Source organism: Danio rerio, chromosome 22, assembly GCF_052040795.2.
Source record: "Danio rerio strain M-AB ecotype USA chromosome 22, GRCz13ab, whole genome shotgun sequence".
In the NCBI taxonomy this organism is placed as follows: domain Eukaryota; kingdom Metazoa; phylum Chordata; class Actinopteri; order Cypriniformes; family Danionidae; genus Danio; species Danio rerio.
Window position 1 is genome coordinate 22,151,973 of NC_141042.1, and position 25,024 is coordinate 22,176,996.

At 33.6% G+C, this 25,024-nt stretch overlaps 2 protein-coding genes across 18 annotated transcripts in view; both read left to right on the forward strand.

Annotated features, from left to right (window-relative positions):
* The window catches only part of mier2 (mesoderm induction early response 1, family member 2), a 31,842-nt gene extending 19,227 nt beyond the window's left edge, over nucleotides 1–12,615 (forward strand). For 4 of the 17 annotated variants that reach the window (XR_015521270.1, XR_015521274.1, XR_015521268.1 and 1 more), the window contains 7 exons: nucleotides 261–342; nucleotides 445–539; nucleotides 655–785; nucleotides 6,134–6,258; nucleotides 6,505–6,625; nucleotides 8,971–10,291; nucleotides 10,868–12,615. Coding sequence is in view for 8 of the 17 variants with exons in the window: in XM_087303055.1 (XP_087159181.1) it covers nucleotides 261–342; nucleotides 445–539; nucleotides 655–785; nucleotides 6,134–6,258; nucleotides 6,505–6,584 (513 nt within the window). In the remaining 9 variants the exon portion in view is untranslated. Of the gene's footprint in view, nucleotides 1–260; nucleotides 343–444; nucleotides 540–654; nucleotides 786–6,133; nucleotides 6,259–6,504; nucleotides 6,626–8,921 lie in introns of all 17 variants that reach the window. The other 13 variants (XR_015521269.1, XR_015521273.1, XR_015521267.1 and 10 more) reach the window with 4 other exon arrangements.
* Nucleotides 12,616–14,112: 1,497 nt separating this feature from the next.
* plpp2b (phospholipid phosphatase 2b) overlaps nucleotides 14,113–25,024 on the forward strand; it is a 42,306-nt gene continuing 31,394 nt past the window's right edge. The window contains 1 exon segment of the mRNA NM_199953.3: nucleotides 14,113–14,562. Coding sequence (NP_956247.2) covers nucleotides 14,502–14,562 — 61 coding nt within the window. The 5' untranslated portion in view covers nucleotides 14,113–14,501.

Consider the following 25,024-nt stretch of genomic DNA (forward strand, 5'->3'; position numbering starts at 1 on the left):
AAAATAAATATGGCTTTCTTAACCGCATTTTTATTTATTTATTTTTTTAATCAATAGGCCATTTGTTGTGTGCGAAAAATAAAGGAGTGGATGCAAAAAATTAATATTTTCTTACAAATTTGTTTGTAAATATGTATGTGCATTCTAAAATGTTACAGACCGTTTTTCATTTGCGCTCTCGTATTCTTTGTTTAGTGATCTTTAGTGATTCATGTTTTGGTCTTTCAGTGATTACACTTAGTTTTCCATCTCTTTTGTAGGCTCTTTATGAACTAGTGAAATGCAACTTTAATGCAGAAGAGGCACTAAGACGATATCGCTTTAATGTTAAGGTATTCAATGGTAAGACCTCTGTAATTTTCTAGCTTTGCATTTTTTAAGGCAGTTACAATTTGTGCATTATGATATGTATATCTGGTTAATTTCATTGTACAAATATTCCAGAGGAGCTTTGTGGCTGGAGTGAGGAGGAGCGTCGTTACTTTGAGCATGGTTTCCGTGCCCATGGGAAGAACTTCAACCTCATACAGGCCAATAAGGTTACAAAACTGTCTCATAACACACATTATATCCTAGTAGGCATTGAGTTGTTTGACTTATTTTTTTAAGATGTGCCTATTAATGTGCTGGTCTCCCTTATTCACCCTCACTCAGGTCCGCACACGCTCAGTGGGTGAGTGTGTTGAGTACTACTACATGTGGAAGAAATCAGAGCGGCATGAGTATTTCACACAGCAGGCCACCAAGCTGGGTCGAAAAAAGTGCAATCTGCCATCTGGGAATATGTGAGTTTGTTTGTTTGTTTTTTAATTGCTTGATTTTTAAAAATCTTTTTAAGTAATGTCTCAAAGATTTAAAAGTAATATTTAAGTGACCTAACATTTACTATAATTAATACTTCCTCATATAAAATTGAATTAATTACAATTTCTAAAATATGTAGTTTTTAAAAAATTAAAACAACGATCTAATGACAACAATAGTGTGTGTGCGTGTGTGTCTGTGTGTGTGTGTGTGTGTGTGTGTGTGTGTGTGTGTGTGTGTGTGTGTGTGTGTGTGTGTGTGTGTGTGTGTGTGTGTGTGTGTGTGTGTGTGTGTGTGTGTGTGTGTGTGTGTGTGTGTGTGTGTGTGTGTGTGTGTGTGTGTGTGTCTGTCTGTCTGTCTGTCTGTCTGTCTGTCTGTCTGTCTGTCTGTCTGTCTGTCTGTCTGTCTGTCTGTCTGTCTGTCTGTCTGTCTGTCTGTCTGTCTGTCTGTCTGTCTGTCTGTCTGTCTGTCTTGGAGAGGGTGCAGATTATAGTTTTAGTTTTTCTACTAATATAAAAACTGAAATGTGAAATTAGAATGGTCTAACAATAGAGCCCTGTGGCACCCCATACCTAAAGCTCTTATTTTAAAGTTAGGAAATCTAATTTGTTTTTAACAAATATATGACTGACAAAAGTCTTGTCGTCAATCCCACTTGTAAGAGCGACAAATAAAAACTTGACTTCTAGTTGATCATTTGGAAAAGTGGCAGAAAGTAGATTTTTCTAATGAATCATCTGTTGAACTGCATCCCAATCATCACAAATACTGCAGAAGAGCTATTGGAGCCCGCATGGACCCAAGATTCTCACAGAAATCAGTCAAGTTTGGTGAAGAAAAAATCATGGTTTGGAGTTACATTCAGTTTGGGGGTGTGTGTGAGAGTAGATGGCGACATCAACAACCTGAGGAATCAAGACATTTGTGCTGCCCATTACATTACAAACCCCAGGAGAGGACAAATTCTTCAACAGGTTAGCACTCCTTCTCATACTTCAGCCTCCACATCTAAGTTTGTGAAAGCAAACATGGGCAAGGTGCTCCAGGATTGGCCAGCCCAGTCACCAGAAATGAACATTATTAAGCATGTCTGAGATAAGATGGAGGAGGCATTGAAGATGAATCCAAAGAATCTTAATGAACTCTGGGAATCCTGCAAGAACGCTTTCTTTGCCATTCCAGATGACTTTATTAATAAGATATTTGAGTCATTGCAGAGATGTATGGATGCAGTCGTCCAAGCTTATGGGAGTCATACACAATATTAATTGTTTTTCCACTGTAGCATGACTTTATATTCTATACTGTACATTATTTCTGATAAGTTACAAGATTTTGTCTAAGCAAAGTCAGACCTTACTGTCCTAATTAAATAATTAAAAATCAAGGCATAATTATGTTTTATTTTGGTAAAATAAGCGTAATCTTGAGGTATTTGCCTTTCATAAAAGTCACTTTTGATACCAAATGATCAACTAGAAGTCAAGTTATTATTTGATGTTCCTAGAACTTGGATAAGGGACAAGATTTTGTCAGGTAGTGCATATTTTAGTTTATATAACTTTACCATTTAAACAAGGTCATATGCGTTTTTATGTATCTCAATGATAATATTTAGTCTGTTGCATTTGATGTGTGAATGAAAATGATCACGTTTAGGAATTAACAAAGTTTGACATCTTTTAAATTCTGCCCATTTTATTTGGAAATTCCATCAATGAGTGCGGAAAGACAGATTGTAAAGGAAACTTAGTTCAAACGACTGATCATTCATCCTGTTTAAAGCAAGCTATAGAATTAAATGAATGTGAAAGAACATTTCACATAAACACTCAGTATTGTGTTTTTTTTTAACAGTGGAAAGATCTCACTAAAACCACTTGTAAATGATGTGCCACATAGCATTACATTTAGCCCAAGCAAGTCATTCAGTTTCCAAATATTTGGCAGAATTGATAGCCTAAATTTTTTCCTAGCCTGTTAGAGGTGTCTAGATTATTGAATTCATATGCTTAAATAGATCTGTCACGAAAACTAGTTATGAAAGCCACTGTATCAGCAAGATATCAGAGTTGCAACCTAATTTTACAAATAGATTTAAAGATGAATGTATTTAACTGATTCTAGTACAGTTAGTAATTACAATACCAATCTTAACCAAGAGTGTAGATTATTGATGTTTGCCTGCCATTCTCTGTCTGAACTGTGTCTGTAAAGGCTGCAATAATGTAATCATTTTGAGGAATGCAATTATATATTTTGAAAGGCAGGTAGGACATAGGCCTGTCACGATATCTATTTTTGTTATATGGTATATAGCACCAAAATATATCATGATAAACGGTATTATTGACATGGTAGGAACATTTTATGCTACTCATTATATAAAGCCAGAATGACAATATAACAGCATCTCAATGCAAGTCCACTCTTCCAAAGAGCACATAATATTTCATTCATTCATTTTCTTTTCGGCTTAGTCCCTTTATTAATCCGGGGTTGCCACAGTGAAATGAGCCGCCAACTTATCCAGCATTTGTTTTACACGGCGGATGCCCCTCCAGCTGCACCTCATCACTGGGAAACATAATATAGAATATTTAATTAAGTTATAGTCATTTTAACAATCTCATTAGTAGGCATTGGAATCAGAATGTGAAAAGGTATATCCTAAATAAATGTTAACTAAAAAGTGCAAGGTAAAAAGAACAGAAAACTGCGATATCTGCTACCAGATCTATTCTCAGTTATTAGACACGCACATGAAAATATACTGTAGTAATTTATAGTCAATACTATAGTGTTTTCTTAACCATACTGACACTGACAGCTCCAATAGAGATAGAGATGTGGCACAATCAGCTAAAATTGTGATATATATTGCATCACCAAAAATGATTGAGGTCATATCCATGTGTTGTGCGATAAGTCGATATTGATCATTGTGACAGGCCTAGTAGAACCAAACATTCTGATTGGGCAACATTTAGGATTCTACACCTTCAACAGAAAATTAAAATACAGATAAATACATTTAGACCACTCAGTTTAATGATTGCCATCATAATGTTTTATAAGCATAAAAATATTGTTACTAAAGACAATCACCTCATGTACATTAAATTGCAGCCCATAACATTATAATAATGTGCAAGTACTTGGCTCCCCATTAAAATTTACTGTTAAATGTTTTTTTTTAGCTTTAGAGAGCTGTCATTAAAACAGTAGCACAAATTGTTGAGGAAAATTGAGGAATTTGATATTTAGCTTTGCCTTGATATTCTGAAAAGATACTGAACTAGGGATGCTCCGATTCCTTGTCATCATAATCGGCCAATACAGAGTACCAATTCTGATGCTACAGGCTTTATAATGCATTAAGCACATTTTGAGTCCAAGTATGATACTTAAGTGGAGATCTTGCCCTACCTCAGAGAATAAATGATAGACGTTGCATATAATCCCTAAACATGTCACTAATAACAATTTAGTGCGACATGTCATGGTTAGAAGCAACTTCACAGAACTAAATAGATAAAACATTTAAAAACTCACTAATAAAGCAAATTGGAAACATTGCAAATCATGGAAGAAAAATTCAACATGTCTCAATGAAGTTACAAGTACATGAGTTAAAATGCTCACCCATAAATCCATTACTTCTTTACTTAGAAGAAATAGGTCCATTATCTACTGCTTTTTACAATTTGTATATTACAATAATTTATATTAATAAATATTCATTCATTTTCTTTTTGGCTCAGTCCCTTTATTAATCTGGGGTCCCCACAGCGGAATAAAATGCCAACTTATCCAGCATATGTTTTATGCAGCAGATACCCTTCCAGCTGCAACCTATCACTGGGATACACTCAAACACTCTCAATCACACATATACACTACGGACAATGTAGTCTACTCAATTCACCGGTAACGCACGTCTTTTGGACTTGTGGGGGAAACCGGAGCACCCAAAGGAAACCCACATGAACACGGAGAAGACATGCAAACTCCGCACAGAAATGTTAACTGACCTAGCCGAGGCTCGAACCAGCGACCTTCTTGTTGTGAGGCGATAGCACTACTTACTGCGCCACCGCGTTGCCATTAATAATTATTCAAGTTAAAAATTATTTACATTTTTATTTTTCCTAATATTTCCAGCCTAGATTTATTGAACTTGCAATTAGAGTTGTACGGTTTACCAATACTATGGTAGTATCATGATACTATGGCTCCAAAATAGTTTGTAAATGGAAGTTTTAATTTTTGACCACTTCATATAGCATTCGTTTGTTGGTAAAATGCTCTTTTTGTAACAAATTTTGTTTGGTATAATTTGTATCTTTATTTTAATGTTTTTTTTTTTTCGTACAAATACATTTTAGGTGAGAAGACGTGCAAATACTTTTTTTTTTAATAATAAGGGAATTAATAATTCACTTCAAGTAGACTATTGTAACAAATAAAATATAGCATTTCTGACATTTTTCTTTATTTCATGCATTTGAGTTATGAATTGCAGTACTACTTAGAATCACAATACTTCAGTTGGTATGGTATCGCAAAGTGAATTAATAGTATAGTGACAACTGTACTTGCAATATTGTTGAAAACGCAGAACATTCAGTTCTGATATTTGAAATTTCAGTTCTTATGTGTTCTCTGCTTGTAAACTCGTAAACAAACAATTGTAATTGGTTCATGAGATTGGCCACATTAGTGAGTACTGATCGAGTCATGAAATGTGACCGATACCGATCTCTGGCCGATAAATCTGAGCAGTTGAAATCAAAATTATTAAAACCCCCCCCCCCCCCCCCCCCTTTTATTTTATATATATTTCCCAAATGCTATTTAACAGAAAAGGACATTTTCACTGTATATCTGCTAATATTTTTTCTTCCGGAAAAGTGATAATTTGTTTTATTTCGGCTAGAATAAAAGCAGCTTTTAATTTTTCAAAAAACATTTTAAAGACAAAATTATTAGCCCCTTTTAAGCTATATATTTTTACGATAGTCTACAGAACAAACCATCGTTATACAATAACTTGCCTAATTACCCTAACCTGCCAAGTTAAAATAATAAACCTAGTAAAGCCTTTAAATGTCACTTTAAGCTGTGTAGAAGTGTCTTGAAAAGTATCTAGTCAAATATTATTTACTGCCATCATGTCAAAGATAAAATAAATCAGTTATTAGAAAAGAGTTATTAAAACTATTATGATTACAAATGTTGAAAAGATCCGAAATTGGGAAAAAATAAACAGCGGGGCTAATAATTCAGACTTTAACTCTATATACATATTTGTATACATATCTCATAGAGAGGATACTGAGCCAGATGGAGATACTGGTGATGTGGAGGTTGCCACACAGGGTTTGCCAGCCAGGTCTTCCATTCAACTCCAAACTCCATCGCCACCTACAGTCATGGAGCTGAATAAACAAGGTACTCTTTTAATCCTTGGATGTGATCCATACTCCATATGCTTAACAGTTCATTGCAGACAAGTTTCAAGCAGCTTCCTCATTTACACTCATTTATGTCCTACATAAATGCATTTTTGTCTTGATTTTGATCTGGATGCTCAGAAGGTTAGAATTTGTTTCATTGCAGTTTTCCATCTGCCTGCATTTTCCCATTGTCTTTGTGTTCTTTATGTTCCATTGCCTTTCATTTGGTGGTCTGATCCAGAGGAGAGCCTGAATTGTGCAGCTCAGTTTCAGGGTCGTCCACGCCGGAAACGCACACCACGCTTCCTGTTAAAGCCCTGAGCTTGCTGCTCACTGACAGCCTAAAACTGACAGACACACAGGTAAAAGCAGTGATGTAGAGTCTCTCTGGAATTGAGGAATCAGTTTTCATGCCACTATCTTAAACTATTTTATATAATTAAATAAGTATTACACTTGTTTTTTGTTAAATAGAATATTTCACTCTAACAAATGCATTTTCTCAGATTATTTCGTCAAATATTGATTTTATTTTTAATGTACAAAACATGTTTTCTATTTTTTTTTTCTGCGTCTCCATAACTTTGCATCCTGAAAAATTCTGCACTGTTAGATGCAATTACACATATACAGTTGAAGTCAGAATTATTAGCCCCCCCTGAGTTATTAGGTACCCTATTTAATTTTTCCTTTAGTTTCTGTTTAACAGAGAAAATATTTTTTTCAACACATTTCTAATCATAATAGTTTTAATAACTCATTTCTAATAACTGATTTATTTTATGTTTGCCATGGTGACAGTAAATAGTATTTGATACTTTAAGACACTTTTATACAGCTTAAAGTGATATTTAGAGGCTTAACTAGGTTAATTAGGTTAACTAGGCAGGTTAAGGTATATAGGCAAGTTATTGTATAATGATGGTTTGTTCTGTAGACTATCAGAAAAAATATATAGCTTAAAGGCGCTAATAATTTTGACCTTAAAATATATATATATTTAAAATGTAAATCTGCTTTTATTCTAGCTGAAATAAAACAAATAAGACTTTCTCCAGAAGAACAAATATTATCAAACATACTGTGAAAATGTCCTTGCTCTGTTAAACAATATTTGGGAAATATTTAAAAAAGAAAAAAAATTAAAGGGGGGCTAATAATTCTGACTTCAACTGTATATATAATTTAAAAACTTAACTTGGCTATTTATTTACGTATCATCTTACAAATTTACTAATATAGTTTTTATAATATTTTTTTAATTTGGTTTAAAATTATTTTTAGAACTTAGTAGAGGTATACATTTCATACCAAAACTTTCATTTTATTACTTTATTTTTACTTTTATGTACTGTGATTACTTTTTTATGTTTTAGAATTAGAAATATTAACCCTTTAACTGCCCCACCTAGAAAAGAAAAGTGTTATTTATTTATTTATTTTTACTAAATTTTAAGTTTTATAACCTCTATCAAATGGTTGATATGTCGGTTTATGGTGAAAGTACTAGAATTAATTTATATACTATAAAAATCATCTGAAAATATGATGTGTAAGACTAATTTATTAAAAAATATCATCAATATAAAACATTTTCGAATATTAAATCACCTTTATTTTTTGCCATAAAATATTTCAGATTCTCTTTTCTCATTCTTATTTTATTTCAGCTGGTTGCCGAGGCAAGATTGTACATTTTTTATTTTAGTAATTTTTGTTGTATGCTTTGTCAGTTTATTAGTTTTGCATTTAGATTCATTTTTAGTTGATTTTTAAATTTAGTTATTTTATTTTAGTTAGTTTCCAACAAAACATGGCCTTTCTTCTTATTATAAATACTTGCTTTAATTCACGATCATGATATCACACTTAAATCATATCTATTGGCATCACTGAGAATGTTTACATGGACACCAATCATTTTAATACGATTAAGACAATACTCTGATTAAGAGACGACCATGTAAACAGCGTTTTTTGATTCATTTAATTTGATTAAGGTCATAAACTTAGCAGAAATAGAATTAAGACTTGGATTATGCTGATTTTAGTCGATTATTGAAGTGCAGTACAGACATGTAAACACTGCAATCAAACTATTACCATCGTTTGACACTATTCTCTGCACCTACCAAGTCATTGAAGGAACACAGACACCTGCATCTTGAAATGCTGAGTTTTCTTTTTATGCAGCGTGCGTTATCAAATTCTATTAAAACTAAACTCCTCCTGCAGTTCATACTCGCATCCAATATCTCGTTTGTCACAGGGGGCATGCATAAAATGTTTCTTAATAGAAGTAAAAGTGTCAAACTGTTGTTGAAGTCGACAAATTAAAGATGAAGTACCCGACATGTCGATAGCATGGTGAAGCAATGAGATTAATCGAATCATGTGCTACAATATGTAAAACGGGATCATGAAAGGAACATTCAATAAGAAACTCATACTAAAATCTTAATCATATTATTGTCTTAATTAGATTAAGGCCAATAATTTGATTACTGATGTCCATATCAATGTAGTCAATGATTTAAAGATTGGAAGACTAATCCCAGTTGATTCTTTAAAAAAGTTCTTAGCTAAATTTGTATTTATTTATTTTTTACAGCAGAAGCTCATCATACATCTATTCCCTTTCTGATTTTTTTTCCACAGATCTGGACCATGTTTTCTTAATATGCCCATCATTTCTTGTTTTTTTCAGCTTGTGAGCGAAACATTGGAGAGATTGACCTGTGTGCAGGTTGTTGCTCTGGCCCACAGGGGGAGCAGTTGTTCAGCCAGTTTACTCTTCCTCCAGTGCTCCAGATGCCAGACGTGGTCTCCCTATCCACCCAGCTTTACTTCTCCCAAATCTCCCGAAGACACTCCGTCCCATCATCCCACCTGACTCAGGGCTCCTGGGAGCAGGGTTTTACAAGCTTCAACTCGGGTCTTTTGCTGACGATCCTGCACCTTCCTGCTCAGAGTGTGTTGCTTCACCGAAGCTTCAGTTTGACTTTTCTTTACCTTCCTCACCATCCGTCCTAGACTTTGGTGTGATTAGTAGTCCATCTTCCTCCATCTGCTCGACACAACAATGAAGGAAAAACATTCCACATCTAAGGAAAAGTGACGACTGTCGTTCACTTGGAAAAGAAAAATGTTCACTCTTCAGGAGTTTTCAGCATCTTTGGTCATCATTTAATCAGCTTCATAATACTCCAAAGTTTGACTTCTTTCTGAGGTACACGAAATATATTTTTTAAACTACTATTGTGTGTGTACAATAGAAGTCAATGGGGTCCATAATGCTAAAGATTAAATTACATTAAGATAGCATACATTTGGCAGCATATGGATTACTTACAAGTTTTTGTGCTGTAAAAATTTCAGAAAACATTGTGGACCCCGATGACTTTAATTCTAAAAGAAACTTTTGGACCCCATCGAATTTCATTAGAAGTGTTTGGACTCCATTAACATTCAGAAAGTCATACTGGTTTGGAATGAAATAGTAAATACTTAAAGTTTTTGTGTTGGCTATCTTTTCAATCAAAGAGTGTCATCAGCATTTCCTCATGACGTCAAAATCCATGTTGTCTTCAACAACAAAACTAAAGGAATGTGACTGCTGTTGTTTCCTCTGAAATTGCACGTGTTGCTCTTCAGTAAAACCTGAATTTAATGAGATGTTTTGACAAAACCCAAACCATATTTTTTCCGTACAATAAAAGTCATCAGAGTCCAAAATGCTAGCATACATTTTCATTTTTAAAAGAATCTTTAAGACCACGTTGATTTTTAGTAAAAAAAAAAAAAGACTTTTGGACCCCGTCAGTTTTCAGGTTTGGAATGAAATAATTCTGCTTTTTTGATTTATATTTCTTTGTTCCAGGAATCTTTTAAATGTTTTTCCGCATTCAGAACTGGTTGTTTTTAACTAAACTAAGAAAACGTGACAACTGCTGCTCACCTGGAAATTTTAGTGGACCCCACTGAAGTGCAATGTAAAAGAAAGAGCTTTGGGTCCATTGACTTTAATAGTAATGGCATATATTTGGCAACATATGGATTACTTTTATTCTACCTTTATGTTTATGAAACCTTTTTTAAAGAAACTTTTGGACATCATTAACTTAATTTTTTTTTTTTATATAATCTTTTGGACCCCGTTGATTTTTAGCATAAAAAGACATCAGGTTTGGAATGAAATGAGTAAATTGATTTACTTTTCTTTTTCCCATAAATCTTTTGAATGTTTCAAATGTTTCTCCGCATTCACAACAGGTTGTTTTCAACTAAACTAAGAAAACGTGACAACTGCTTCTAAACCTGGAAATTGCAGAAAAGCCTGAGAGAGAGTTTAGCCAAATAAGATAGCTTGACCATTAAAATGGCCTTGTGTTGTCTTTAACCTGTTGAGTTGTTTTAGCAGATTTTTGTCCATTCAAACCAAGTCAATGGGGTCCAAAACGTTTAAGCTCTAACAATTAGAAAAAGATAGCATAAAAATAATCCACACTCTACCAAAAGGGTACTAGCATACTAAATACTAGAGCTTTGGACCCCACTGAAGTGCAATGTAAAATAAAAAGCTTTGGGTCCATTGACTTTAATAGTAATGGCAAATATTTGGCTGCATATGAATTACTTTTATGCTACCTTTATGTTTATGAAACCTTCTTTTTTAAAGAAACTTTTAGACATTATTAACTTAATTTTTTTTAAATAACCTTTTGGACCCCCTGATTTTTAGTATAAAAAGACACTTTCGGACCTCGTCAGTTTTCAGGTTTGGAATGAAATAATTCTGCTTTTTTGATTTACGTTTGTTTTGATTATCCCTTAAATCTTTTAAATGTTTTAAATGTTTCTCCACATTCAAATCTGGTTGTTTTTAACTAAACTAAGAAAACGTGACAACTGCTGCTCACCTGGAAATTGCAGAAAAGCCTGAGAGATAGTTCAGTCAAACACATTAAATCACCCTTGTGTTGTTTCAAACCTGTTGACTTGTATTAGCAGATTTTTGTCCATTCAATGGAAGCGAACGAGGTCCAAAACGTTTAAGCTCTAACAATTAGAAAAAGATAGCATAAAGTAATCCACACTCTACAAAAAATGTACTACCATACTAGAGCTTTGGACCCCACTGAAGTGCAATGGAAAAGAAAAACCTTTGGGTCCATTGACCTTAATAGTAATGGCTTATATTTGGCAGCATATGGATTACTTTTCTGCTACCTTTATGGTGCTCACGTTTTAACACCAATGTACTTTAATAGTAAAAGGAAGCTTTTGGACCTCACTGACTTTCAGAAAGTCCTTCAGGTTTGAAACAAAATGAGGTAAAAACGTCTTTGATTAATTTGTTTTGTGTGTTATTGATCTCAAGGAATGTGTTCAAAAGTTATTCATGTCATTTACTCCATGTAGTTTTCACCTACTCATCTAAATGGGTGTTTTAGGGAACTGACTGTCTCTGTCAGATTACTACATGCAATGAAAGTGTTAACTACCTAATTTTAGGCTTTGGAAATATGCAAGGACTTAAATCCTGCTGGGATGTTCGATGGTCTCAATAAGGATAGTTTTGGTACCTGTTTGATAATAGTTCTTCCTGTACAGTAAATAGTTTCTTTCATTGCATGTAGCACATTTAAACTCAACTCTTTTTTTTTTTTAAATGGCTTATTTTTTTCAAAGAATAAAAGGTTTTACTCGTATCATCAGGAATGAACTACTAATGCAGTCATGTTGTGCTGTCGTTTGTTGCGATACCTGTTATGAGGTTCGAGCTTTCCCATTGTAGAAAACTTCTCTGTGCAATAAACACAAAAAGAAAGAAAAAAGTACAAGTTCCTCAGGGGCTTTGATCGTTTCCCTCTCGGTCTAGTCCGTCAGTACTTCAGTACTAAGTGTTGAAGAGGGTTTTTGAATGGTTTATGCCAATAAATGTCATCCTGATATTAGTGGTTAAGTTTCTCAGGTTTTGCTGCCAATTCATTTGCGTGAAGCCACAACTTGTCAGAACCCAGAATCTTTCTTCACTGTTTGGAGAAACTGGCACTGCCAAATCTAGCGTAGTGCCTCTTTTGTGACTTGACTTTTTGTAAAGCATCACATATCATCATCATCATCATCCTGGTCACATTAATCGCTCAGCTCAGTGTGTTTGCTAATTGTTTAGTCGGCTTTAAGTTTTGTGTGTAGTTTACACAAGGTTCAGAAGATACGAAAGGGAGACAAACACTGCTTTGACTTACTTTACCCTTTTAACGCAATTTATGTATTATCGCTCCTGTTATGATGATTTATTGTCCCTGTTATTATATTTTGTAAATAATAATAAAAATTTGAAAACAAATGCTGTCTTAGTTAATGATACACATCGTATGTGATACCTACTCATAAAAAAATTACCAAAATGTATGACTTTTGTATGTATCTTTGTATGGTTGGTAGCCTCATTTTAATACATTTTCTAAAATTTTTCATTTTCATTTTGTGTCTTTTCCAGTAAGTCAATGACAGATGACGTCAGAGATGACAGCTTGCCATGTCTCAGTACTGAAGCTTGAATATATTCTCTGTTTTATTTGTTATCAGATCATCAAGTGATGTAAATATAGGTAGATAATCATAATTATATTATCAATTTATTCGAGCTCCCGTAACATTTTAATGTGCAGTCTTGTCAGTGTCCACTAGAGGGCAGATGCTACTGTCAAAGCATCTTTCATTACCTTCAGTGTAATCAGCAACAGCCCACTAGCCTATATTAAGCATAGTATAGCCTTTCCAAACGTTATGGACTGGGTGTGCAAGCTAAGTTTGTATTGTGACATTTAAAATAGGTTAGGGTTTTCCTTAACTTCAAAAATGTAAAGCATATATTTTGTCATATCATATTCAAAGAGGTGTGCCATCTAAAAATATTCCCAAAGTACTCATGACCACAAAAAACCTACGCTGTCTACCTAACCAAAGCAGCTTTTGAACTTTAAATGATAAAACATTACTCTGAAAGTTTGAACAAACATTAAGGGGACAGAGCAATTGACAACATGAGGCAAACAATGTTATAACAATGTTCTAAAGCCTGTGTGTGCACATTTGTAAATATAACTTGTTTATTCATGGTTACCGCATTTTTATAAGCTTGATTTTTTTATTGTTGCAGTCAGCTTACGTATACACTCTAAAAAAATCAGTCATGACAGCATGTTTTTAGTTCATTGTAACTAATGAAACTAAGTTAATCATGTTCTAACTTAGTTACACAAACTGTTTAAGTCAGTTTAACATAATGTATGTTCAATAGACTCATGAGGGTAATTTGATTTAGCTTAAAAATTTAGGGCAAGCAAGATTTTTTTGTCGGTGTACATTTTCCCTGATCATCAGGCTACTTTATGAACATTTTAACAAAATATGTGGATTGTAAATTAGTGATTTAGGAGATTTTTGGAGCTTAATTAGGAGCCCCCTGGGATTTATTCTGGGACCATCAAAGTTTTGATTTGTTAGGTGTTAACATGGCAGCAGATAGATAGATAGATAGATAGATAGATAGATAGATAGATAGATAGATAGATAGATAGATAGATAGATAGATAGATAGATAGATAGATAGACAGACAGACCTAGATTACAGTTATTGTAACAGACAAATAATAAATCACAACATTTGATGTAGTAACAGATACTGATACAGATTAATGACAAATAAACGTAATTCAAATAACTGCCCGTGTTTAAATATACGGAATGATGTGCCATAAAATTATATGTGCCACATTCCATTGCCTTGCGCTTCGGCTCAAAGTACAATTTATGCGCATGCGCAACTCCACACACACTCTCACAGCTCAAGGTGTGGACACGGCGAGAGTGCGAGTGGGAACAGCTGGCGTGCTTTTGGAAAAGGAGTGGATACGTCCTCAAAAATCTACTGGAGGGGTGAACACCGGTCCGTTTTTACAAAAGCAATATGTACACCAACGTAAAACTGTTGTCACCCTTTGAAGTTTTTGATTTATAAAGACGATAAGGACTCGCGTTTCTCCGTCACCTATGAGCTGAAGAGTAAAGAGAAGTACGTACAGCGCAGGTAAAACAGCAGAGCCGGAAGAACTCGCATTACTGGTCGCGTTTGTTTTGGTTCTTCCAAGTGGATTGCGTTTGACATTATCTCATAAATGAGGTAACGTTAAAGTACTCGTTTTAAAGAGCAAACAAACTAAAGAAAACATGTCGGACATGGGGAAAAAGAAACTCTTCGTCCTGGTGGACGTGATGTGTGTTGTTGTAGGTAAGTGAGATTAACGTTTTATAAGTTTTAAAGTTCATTTCTAAACTTCCATGCAGTTATTTTAGCTTTTTGTACATACTTGATTGGCTCAAAACAAACAAAAATGTCGTTTGTTGACTATGTATTTGAATATATGGAAGTAAAATGATAACTATAACTATTTGAGATTTATTATACACTATTTATTTTATTTTGAAATGTATTGAAAATGTATTTGAATATAGGGAAGTAAAATGATAACTATTTGGGGTATAATATAAACTTTTTGTTTTATTTTGTCTTTGTTTGAAGCATGGGTGGCCAAAGTTTTTTTATGAGGGGCCAAAAAATATTATTGATAGCCGTGACCGTGAGCTGTAAATATTGCATAATATTGAATAAATATTGCAATTTGTTTTTCAATAAAGTTTCCTAATTAATTTAAAACATTACTTTGAATCATATTAACTAATGCAGTATAGCTTTTTAAAATGATACTGCAATGCAATAAAAACATAAACGGTCACATTTATAACACAATGCTGAATCTGCCCTTGCTTTGATTTGCTCACCAAGTCTCTGCATCTGTCTGGTGGCAGTTCATACATTTTAAACTAAATTACAGCATTTAAACTGAAGCATTTAATTTCAGTAAGCCTTTTTGTAGCTTAACAATAAAAAAAACTAATAAAAGGCCACATTAAATTTGAAATGACAATCTCTAAACCATCCCATCATTCCCTCTCGCTTTTCAGATGGGACGGTGGGCCAAATCAATTGAGGTAAAGTTAGTTTTATATTAGGGGCGAAGTAGTAGTGCAGTAGGTAGTGCTGTCGCCTCACAGCAAGAAGGTCGCTGGTTGGAGCCTCGGCTCAGTTGGTGTGTCTGTGTGGAGTTTGCATGTTCTCCCTGCATTTGTGTGGGTTTCCTCCGGGTGCTCCGGCTTCCCCCACAGTCCAAAGACATGCGGTACAGGTGAATTAGGTAGGGTAAATTGTCCGTAGAGGACAAGTGTGTGGATGTTTCCCAGAGATGGTTTCCGGCTGGAAGGGCATCTGCTGCGTAAAAACTTGCTGGATAAGTTGGCGGTTCATTCCACTGTGGCGACCCCGGATTAATAAAGGGACAAGAAAGCCGACAAGAAAATTAATGAATGAATAGTTTTATATTTACACAATCAGACTTTTTCATAATAATATAATTTCATAAAACTATTCTTTGCAAATTCTGAATGGGTAAATCAAATTAGCAGCTTAAATAGTGGTAATGTTGATTTGAAGTCATTCTTGCACGACCCATTCTTTCAGACTCAATATTTAAAGTTGAGAGGTAAACAATATAGGGACCGTTAAAATGAATGAATGTGTGAATATAAAACCAACTTTACCTCAATGCCAAATCAAAGGTTACCATTGGCCAACTTTGGCTCGCGGGCCCAAGTTTGAGGATCTGTCAAATAAAATTCAATTCAATTCAATTCAATTCAATTAAATTCAATCTCTGGTATAAAGCATGTCTGTGCATAAGCCCAATGAGATGAATATTTATAAAATCTTTATTATATTGTCCGTTTATTTACTCATGCAGTTACTAATTCTCTATGGTCTTTCTCTTTAGCATTATTGAAAGTCAAAATATGCATGATATAAGAAATTGCTTAATTATGGGGTCCTGCTGGGCTTTATACTGGGCCCCTTATAATTTAATTTTAATAGGTAATAACAAGTTCTAAATCCAAAAATGCCACAATAAAGTTAACAATTCATTTATTAGTTTTTTTCCTAATTTTAGTCTGTTTGTGGATTTAGGTAAAGTTTGTTTTACATTTGCACATTCAGACTTTCTCCTGTAATAATATCATTTCAGAAAAGTTCTCTTAGCCAATTTTAAATAGAGAAATCATACCTGCAGCAAATGACTCCCTACTGTAAGTACAAAATTGTTCATAGTCAATTTAATAGAGCTTATACTGTTTTTAAGTTATACATGCATGTGATTTCAGACAGAATATTCAAAGTGGCATGGCTAAAAAAATATAGGGGCTGTGTCACAATTCAAAACTGGCTGTGCGATTTTGGGAAAATATAATTGTAATTAAGATTTATTTATTTATTTATTTATTGACAAGTGATTTCATTTGCAATTGTAATTTTTAAATCAAGATTCAGCTCTATAATCTGTAAGTCGTAAGCAGGGCAGGCCCTGTACACTTTAAAAATGTATCAATATTTAAGTACTATAGCACTGTCGATGAAGATAATTGTAAAATGCAAGTAAAAACAATTTCAGCAGGGAAACTACTCAGACCACTAGCGGGTTGTGGGGGCCCCCTAGTGGCAGCGGAGTCCTAAGCGGCTGCTTAGTTCGCTTATAGGAAGCGGCCGGTTCTGGTCGTGGGAATGATTCTGAAACAGTTCCTAAAAATTAACTGTTTTTGTTCTGGGCCTGTGACTGAAACCAAAATATTTGCGTATTACCAATGCTGTTTTTAGTAATCTATTATGGTTTTAAAGACACCATCATCCCACTTGTCCATGCATTCCTCTTTGTTTTTTCTTTGTTTTTTTAATAGTCGTGAGCGTTCCGAATAGTTTGGTTGTGCAATTCTGATTGGGCAGAATGAAAGTGTGCTCGTACAGCCCTACTGTTGAAAAATGTATGAATGTGTGAAGCCACAATGATAAAGCACACCTGCTTTAGCTTTGCACCAGACCGCTAAATAAGCTTTGCATGCTGCCTCAGCCAGTCTGTTGACTAGTTTTTTTATATTTTTATGTATGTTATGTACTGGAAAAATACTTGCTTTACAATTGATTTTATTGGCAATGCTCAAACCGTCAAGTGTGTTTGTAATCATGAGTGAGAGGCCTGTCTCTTTTTTCATGTTTAAATATGTATTTAGAGGTGTGTTCTGTGTGTATACAAGCCTGGTTGCATTCGTTCTTGCTTCTTTTCCTGGATTTTGCAGGATTTGTGCACACATTCAGGAAGCTGAGTGTTTGTTTATGGAAATGTGATCCAAGCCTGTCAGTATTTCCCACAGTGTTTGGCAGCCCTTAGTCCCACAGAAATGTTCCTCTTTTGGCAGTTTTGGCTTTATTTAGGACTTTATGCTTGCAAACCAAGACAAACTCATTGACCGTGAAAGTCCTAACATAGTCGAATGTATCCATTACGGAAAGATTTGACTTGCTTCAATGCTGGAGTGAGTGTGAATCATCTTGACCAGTGCTTCCTTTAGGAAAAGTTGCATTTGAGCCTGTTTTCCTTAACCGCATGAGGTCACCGGTTGAGGATGAAGTTTCTGCACCTGCCCTTTGAAGTCCTTTATTGTGCCTGTGTTCTTCAACCTCCTGCATTGGATTTCGCAAGGGCTTGAATTTGCCCTAGGGATCATTCTTCAACTTCAGTCTCACTTCTACCATAGTGCAAGTGCCTCTATCTTTATTTGTAGTTATATACACATAATGTGTACTGGGATGGACAATAATATCTTGTCTAGTTTTAGTAGGGCTGTGTGTTAACTGAAATGAAATCGCTATCCGTAATTGTTATGCACATCTTGTCAGAGAAGCGTGGTTCTGTGATCAGTAGTAAATCTCCTCCAACAGCCAGGTGGTGCTCTTGTGCAGGAATGACAAATACCAACAAAGAAGAATCCCAGGAAATCCTCATAACAGATTTACTTCGAAGATTTTAACGCTTTTAGTGTTTGATTGTTAGTCATGTTGAATCACCATCTCGTTACTTTTGATTAAGTTGCCAATTTGTATGGATTCATACAATGTATACGATTTGCTCATCTGCCAATGATGGTTGGGTTTAGGGGCGGGGTTGGTTGCAACACCTCCTTTTAAAAATCATACATTTTTATATAACTGAATTGAATTAACTAAACAGATAAAACGTAAAAAAAAAAACATTTCCTTGTGAGATCACGCTGAATAATAACACAACCTAAATCAACTCAAATTTATTTCAAACACTTGACGGAAGTTATAAAGCGAGTTAGGTAAAAAATGTCATTATATGTGGTATTTTCACATACTTTCACCTGTAGCAAACGGTTATAACAGCTGACATTATTGTACAATTATTATCACTTAATTTATATTAATTAATTTATATTATTTGTATTATTATTATCAATTAATTTAATTATTGTCTGATTTTGAAAAAACAAACAAACAAACGATAAAAACTAAAGAAAATACAAAGAAAATATATAATTATAATTTGTACTTCAGTTTGAAATAAACCTGGTTAAGCTGCATAATAACAGCTAGAGTATCAAATATCTCTAGGTCTGGCAGGAGCACTTTTAGCTTAGCATAAAGCACTGAATCTGATTAGACCATTAGCATCTCACTCAAAAATGACAAGAGTTGACAATTTTACTATTTAAAGCTTGACCCTTTTGTTGTTACATCATGCATTAAGATCTTACTTTACATCATGTAAAGTAAGAAATAATAATAATAAAAAAACATACCACATAAAAAGATTTTTAAAACAAGTCATTACATTTTAATTGTTTCTTGGGATCCAACTGCAAATAAGTTGAAATTAATTTCACTAAATTATGTGAACAGCTAACATAATTTTAAAATATATAAGCACTTAAAAGAATTTCAAAAATTGTTAAAATGTACAGTTGTTTTAAGTTCTAAAATTCATATTGAAAACGTACATAAAAATAACATTGTACTGTAAAAGTAAAACATATCATATTTTAGATGTAAACACATACAGTTGAAATGTACAGAATTATAAGCCCCCATTTATTTTTCCCTAATTTCTGTTTAACAAAGATGTTTTTTTCAACACATTTCTAACCTAAATAGCTTTAATAACTCACTTCTAATAACTGATTTCTTTTATCTTTGTCATGATGACAGTAAATAATATTTGACTAGATACTTTTCAAGACCCTTCTATACAGCTTAAAGTGACATGTAAAGGCTTAACTAGGTTAATTAGGTTAACTAGACAGGTTAGGGTAATTAGGCAAGTTACTGTATAATGATGGTTTGTTCTGTAAGAAAAAATATAGCTTAAAGGGGCTAATAATTTTGACCTTAATGTTTTTTTTTTTTATGAAAAACTGCTTTTATTCTAGCCGAAATAAAACAAATAAGACTTTCTCCAGAAGAAAAAAAATGTTATCAGACATTTTGTGAACATTTCTTTGCTCTGTTAAACATCTTTTGGGAAATATAAAAAAAATCAAAGGGGGGCTAATAATTGTGATTTTTAACTGTACAAAAATCAAATGATATATTTTCAGTTGTTTTGTCAAAATTTTTTTACAAATAACTTGGCTAAGTAAGATTTTGCAAAAGAAAAAGAAAAAACATGATTGTTGCTGTCTGGATGTACTCTTGGTCTTGTATATTTATCCATTGAGACTAATATACTGGACTCTTTGTCGCTTTCATTACCCTGTTTTTCAATTAACCCAGCTGTAAAGGTCAATAACATTTTATCAGTATCTTATTTTGTGTCGCCCATATTTTCATATGCTTGTGAATGGGTAATTTGGTTTCTGATTGATGCGCAAGAGATAAATGAGAGCTCAAAGTCCTGGAAATTTGACACACTTGGCCCTGAAGCAGTGAATGAAAGTTCACTCAAACACAGGTGGAATTATTTTAAATAAATATCAGCCTCTCGTATTGCTCTGTCAACAAGACAAAGTCAAAAAGCCCCAGACTCCAGCGGAGTTCAGCTACTGGAGAATTTCTCTAAATGTTTTTTGTGCAGTAATATTCTTTTCTCAGCCCTGTATTTGACATTCAATCCAGCCCAACACCCTTTGCTGCTTTTTTCCTTCAGTCTGAGTAAACTTTCCATCCTAACAAACACAGTCTGGCTTTTGGTTTATAGCTCACAGGCTAACTTTTGTTTTGCTCTTTCTATGCTGGAATTTATGATTTTTTTTCTTTTTGTATTATTAGTCATTGAATATTGACAGAACTATGAGCCACAAGTCAAAGTCAAATTTTAAGCAAGTAAAAGTGAAACTGGACTTTTTAGAGTTCGTACTTTGGCCTTAAGTTTATACACTACACCTTTTTCTCTCTCTCTTTTTTTCAGAAATTTAGTTGCAGTTTATGATAAGTGACAATAAAAGCCACAGTAATGTTGTAAGAAAAGTTCCTGCTAATCCTTTTGAACATAAGACAATGAAGTTCACAGCATGAAGGAATTGTGTTGAACCCAGCATTTGTTACAGTGTACAGGATTTTAAACTCTTCCTAAAACTTCTCTTCCCCAAAACTGTAGATTGTAGGGAAATGTTTTATATTCCAGGCCAAGTTTCGATTCATCTCAACAAAATTGTTCTAAAATTGGTCATATCATGAGCCCATTAACATAATGACGCTGTTCCATTTATCTCTGAAGCTTTTTTTATTGCTAAACACTACTAGCGCACTAGCAAACCTGTTTCCCACGCGGTGTTATAAATTTCTGTGGCTTCCAAGTGCATAAATCACGCACTAGCATTAGCGTGGGGAGGTAGAAGGCCGGGATGGATAGACTCGGGTGTATGCTAAAGAAAATCAGAAAGAAGGAGGGGACGTTTCTTCTTGAAGTAGGATTCCAGACTCTCCTGTGAGGTTGTAGGCTCAGCACATTGCTTCCAAATGAGTCAGACGGCCTTGCCAAAACTATAGCTCAGGGAGTGCTGCCGGCAGACAGACCGCCCTCAAAACTCTCACTTAAGGGGCGACTAGGTTGTATTTTCGCAACACTTATGATGGGTCTCCAAAAAAAGCCCACAAAGAAAGTCAAGAACATGTCATTTTCATCTTTAGAGGTGGAGGAACAGAACATGATCATTGTGGGTTTAGCCCGTATGAACTGACAACTGAAAACAAGCCAGAATGGAGCTGGTGTTGAAAGCTTAAAGGGATAGTTCACTGAGAAATTTGAGTTATTATTTAGCATTTTTTCCAGTGCTGTGTTCCCTTCTTTTGTATATTTTTAGTATAACTCTGTTTTTTTATGTATTAGTCAGAGATACAGTATCAAAAACAAAGAATCAACTCTTCCAATCTATCACCAGAAAACAAAATTAGTTTATTCAGTTTCTCTCTGAATCCAACAGTACAATTGTTTATTCTTCCATCAAAATAATATTTAGGGCAAAACACAAATAAAAATTTATATTATAATAATGTAAATAAAATAACATTATACTTAAAACTAACACATACTGGGCCGTACAGTACAGCAATGCAGAAAAATATATAAATACAAATATGCAAAAGGTACAGCAGTAATAAATAAATAAATGTAATTAATACAATATTTATTTAGCAATATAATATTAATAATACAATTAACAAAATTAATTAAATGTTAAATTAAAGTTGATAAAAATGTTAAATTAATTATTAATAAAATTAATTTTAAAAATTAAATTAAAAATGAAGAAGGGTAAAAAAAAACATAAAAATGCATATTTTCTCTGTGCTCTTCATTTATAAGTAAACCAGTGTGTCTTTTATATTTTTTTTTACCACAAAATGTTGAATCTCAAAAATAAAATGCCTTTGCAACCAGTAAGGGGTTAAACGATTCACAAAATTGGAAAGAGTACAGGGATACAGTTTGGTACATTTTAAATACAGCAAAAATAAAGAAATTTTTATTAAAATTAAGATCATAAAGATGACTTTTTATTTTGAACAATAATGGAGCTGTACTTGAGCCATCTTCTCTCTTCTAAGTAACATATAAAAACAAAAACAGCCAGGTCAGTCTCAAAAACAATGCACTTACAAAATAATATGTATGATGTACAAAATTCACTTTGTAAATTCAAAACACAATTCATAAATACAACACACAATTTAAAAATATCAAATTCAATATATTTTTGACAAATAAATTCAGTTAATAAATCGTGTTTTGGATTTACAATTCGGGTTTGTGTATTTTTGAATTGGATTTGGGTATTTACGAATCATTTTTTGAATTTGATTTGGATTTGTGCATTTACAAATGGTGTTTTGAATTTATGAATTGGATTCATTTATCTACTAATCAAGTTTTAAATTTTCAAATTGAATTTGTATTTTTTTAACCATTTTTAAACTTACAAAGTGGATTTGTGGATTTATGAATCGTGTTTTGAATTTACAAATTGGATTTGTGGATTTACAAATTGTGTTATGAACTTACAAACTGGATTTTGTAAATGTGAATGAGTTGTGGATGTATGAATTATATTTTGTAAATGTATTATTTCTGAGACTGATCTAACTCCATACCTTCTATTAAAAAGAAGTGTAATATTGTAGTAGTAATAAACAAATACAAAAAAAAACTATTTTTTGAATGTGGAATTTTTTTTTATTTTCCAACAATTATTCATTAATCATTCAGTTTGTAATGTGTACCAAACCAAAAGCCTCTTACTGAACAGTAGAAATACAATTACAAGCAACCAGCATCAACATTTTAACCCTTTCTTGAATGCATGAATGTTCCGTCAGTCACATTACATGTTCGTCGAATTTAGTTACCAGAACATTAGTTTCACTATGAAGATGTTTAGATTTTCAAAATTGAATGACTTTGCATGTAGTAAGTCATGTCCTAGGTTGCTAACGACACAAGGAATGCATAAAGGGTTCTAATCTGTTTCTGTCATACGCAGAATTACACAATTGAGCATTATATTAATTAACATCCTGATTCTTACCAGCTTTGTAATGACAGTAAATGGTGCCCGAGTTTTTGGAAGTTCCAACAATTCTAACATGCATCCATACATCATAAAAGTAGACCTTATTATTCCTGTTTAAGAATAATTTGTATGAAAAAAAAAAAACTGAATTATGGTCGTCAGATGACAAATACAAAAGCAACAAATACAAGAGATATATTTCATTTGATGAATTAAATCAGTTGAGACAATGAGTTGAAACTAATTGAGTGCTAACAAAGTCTCATGGAATGCACAAAAGAGCAACTGGCAAGGTCAGGATTTTTCTTAAAGAGGTAGCTCACCCAAAAATAAAAATGTCCTCTGTTACTCGCCCTCAATTGGTTCTAAACCTTTATGGATTTCTTCTGTTGAACACAAAAGAAGATATTTTGAAGAATGTTAAAAAAGCAGCCTTACATTCATAGTAGGAAAAAAGTAGGAAAGAAATCATACTATGGGTGTCAATGACTGCTGCTTTCCAAAATCTCCTTTTGATATACCGGAGTACAATTAACTATATGGATTAGAACCCAACCTGTCAATTAAAGTTAAAGGGTGTATTTCTTAATAAAAGGTGGTGAACCAATGTCAGGGTAAAGGTTTAGGCCGGCCCTTAGAAAACGGGCTACTCCCTCACAGGCTGTGGGCTAAACACAACCAAAAGCAAGATTTATAAAATGACAAGATTTTCCGTGAGGGTTTTCTTATTCTCAAGTCCTCTGCCATTGGAAATGTACCAACTCATATGTCCTTGAAACGGCAAGCAGAGCAATTCAGATTTACTGTAAATGTATGAGCTAAATGTCCTCAGAAATGAATTTCTTTGAGCCGGTTTTTTCATGGCAATGGGAAACTTTAAACTTTAGTATTATATTTTCAGTAAATATTTCATAGTAAAATGAATTTATAAGGGATTTTGTTTTATATACTGAAAGAGGTACACTACGAGGTACAGACCATCAACAGACAGTAAGGTATGTAGTAGATTGCGTACAACAGGTTTTTCAGCAAAGTTTTGATTAGGTTGGAAAATTTCGATACCTTACCACAGTAAAGCTATCAGCTCTTAAAAATGCAAATGTAGCTCTAAATTCTTTTATTATTTACTCCACTTCCTTAAACCTGTTTGAGTTTCCATCTTGTGTTCAACACAGAACAACATATTGCAAAGAACTGGAAAAAGCAGCTTTCCATAGTATTTTTTTTTTTTTACCCTACTATATGGACATCAATGGCTGCTTTTTCCAACATTCTTCAGAATATCTTGTTTTGTGTTTACAAGAAGAATTTCAAAGTATTTTAGATTCATTTGGGTGTGAGTACATTATGGTAATTAATATTTTTTGAGGAAAACTGTGGTCCAAGAATAGCTTTGTAGTTCCTCCGGTGTTGTGAGGGGAAGGGTAAACCGTTTCAAGCAAAGATTGCCCTCAATTATCCCACATACTGTAACTGCAGCTTGAACCAAAAAAAGCAACACTGCATTTTCCCTTTCCATTTATAGTGTTTGTGAAAAAGAAGGAAGATGCTCCAAAAAAGAATTTGTGAATGAACAAGGTGGAGTCTATAGGAGAGGCAAGCTCATTTTTAACTGTGGAATGGGTACGGACAACATAAATGTCTTCATCTCTTAAGCAAACGCCAATTCTAATCTTCTACTCGCCTTTTTTAGCTTAGTCAAGTTATTTCAAGTTAGTTTTTGCGGTTCCGTTGAAATTCTGCAATGACCATCAGTATATTTCTATTATATATATAGCATCAGC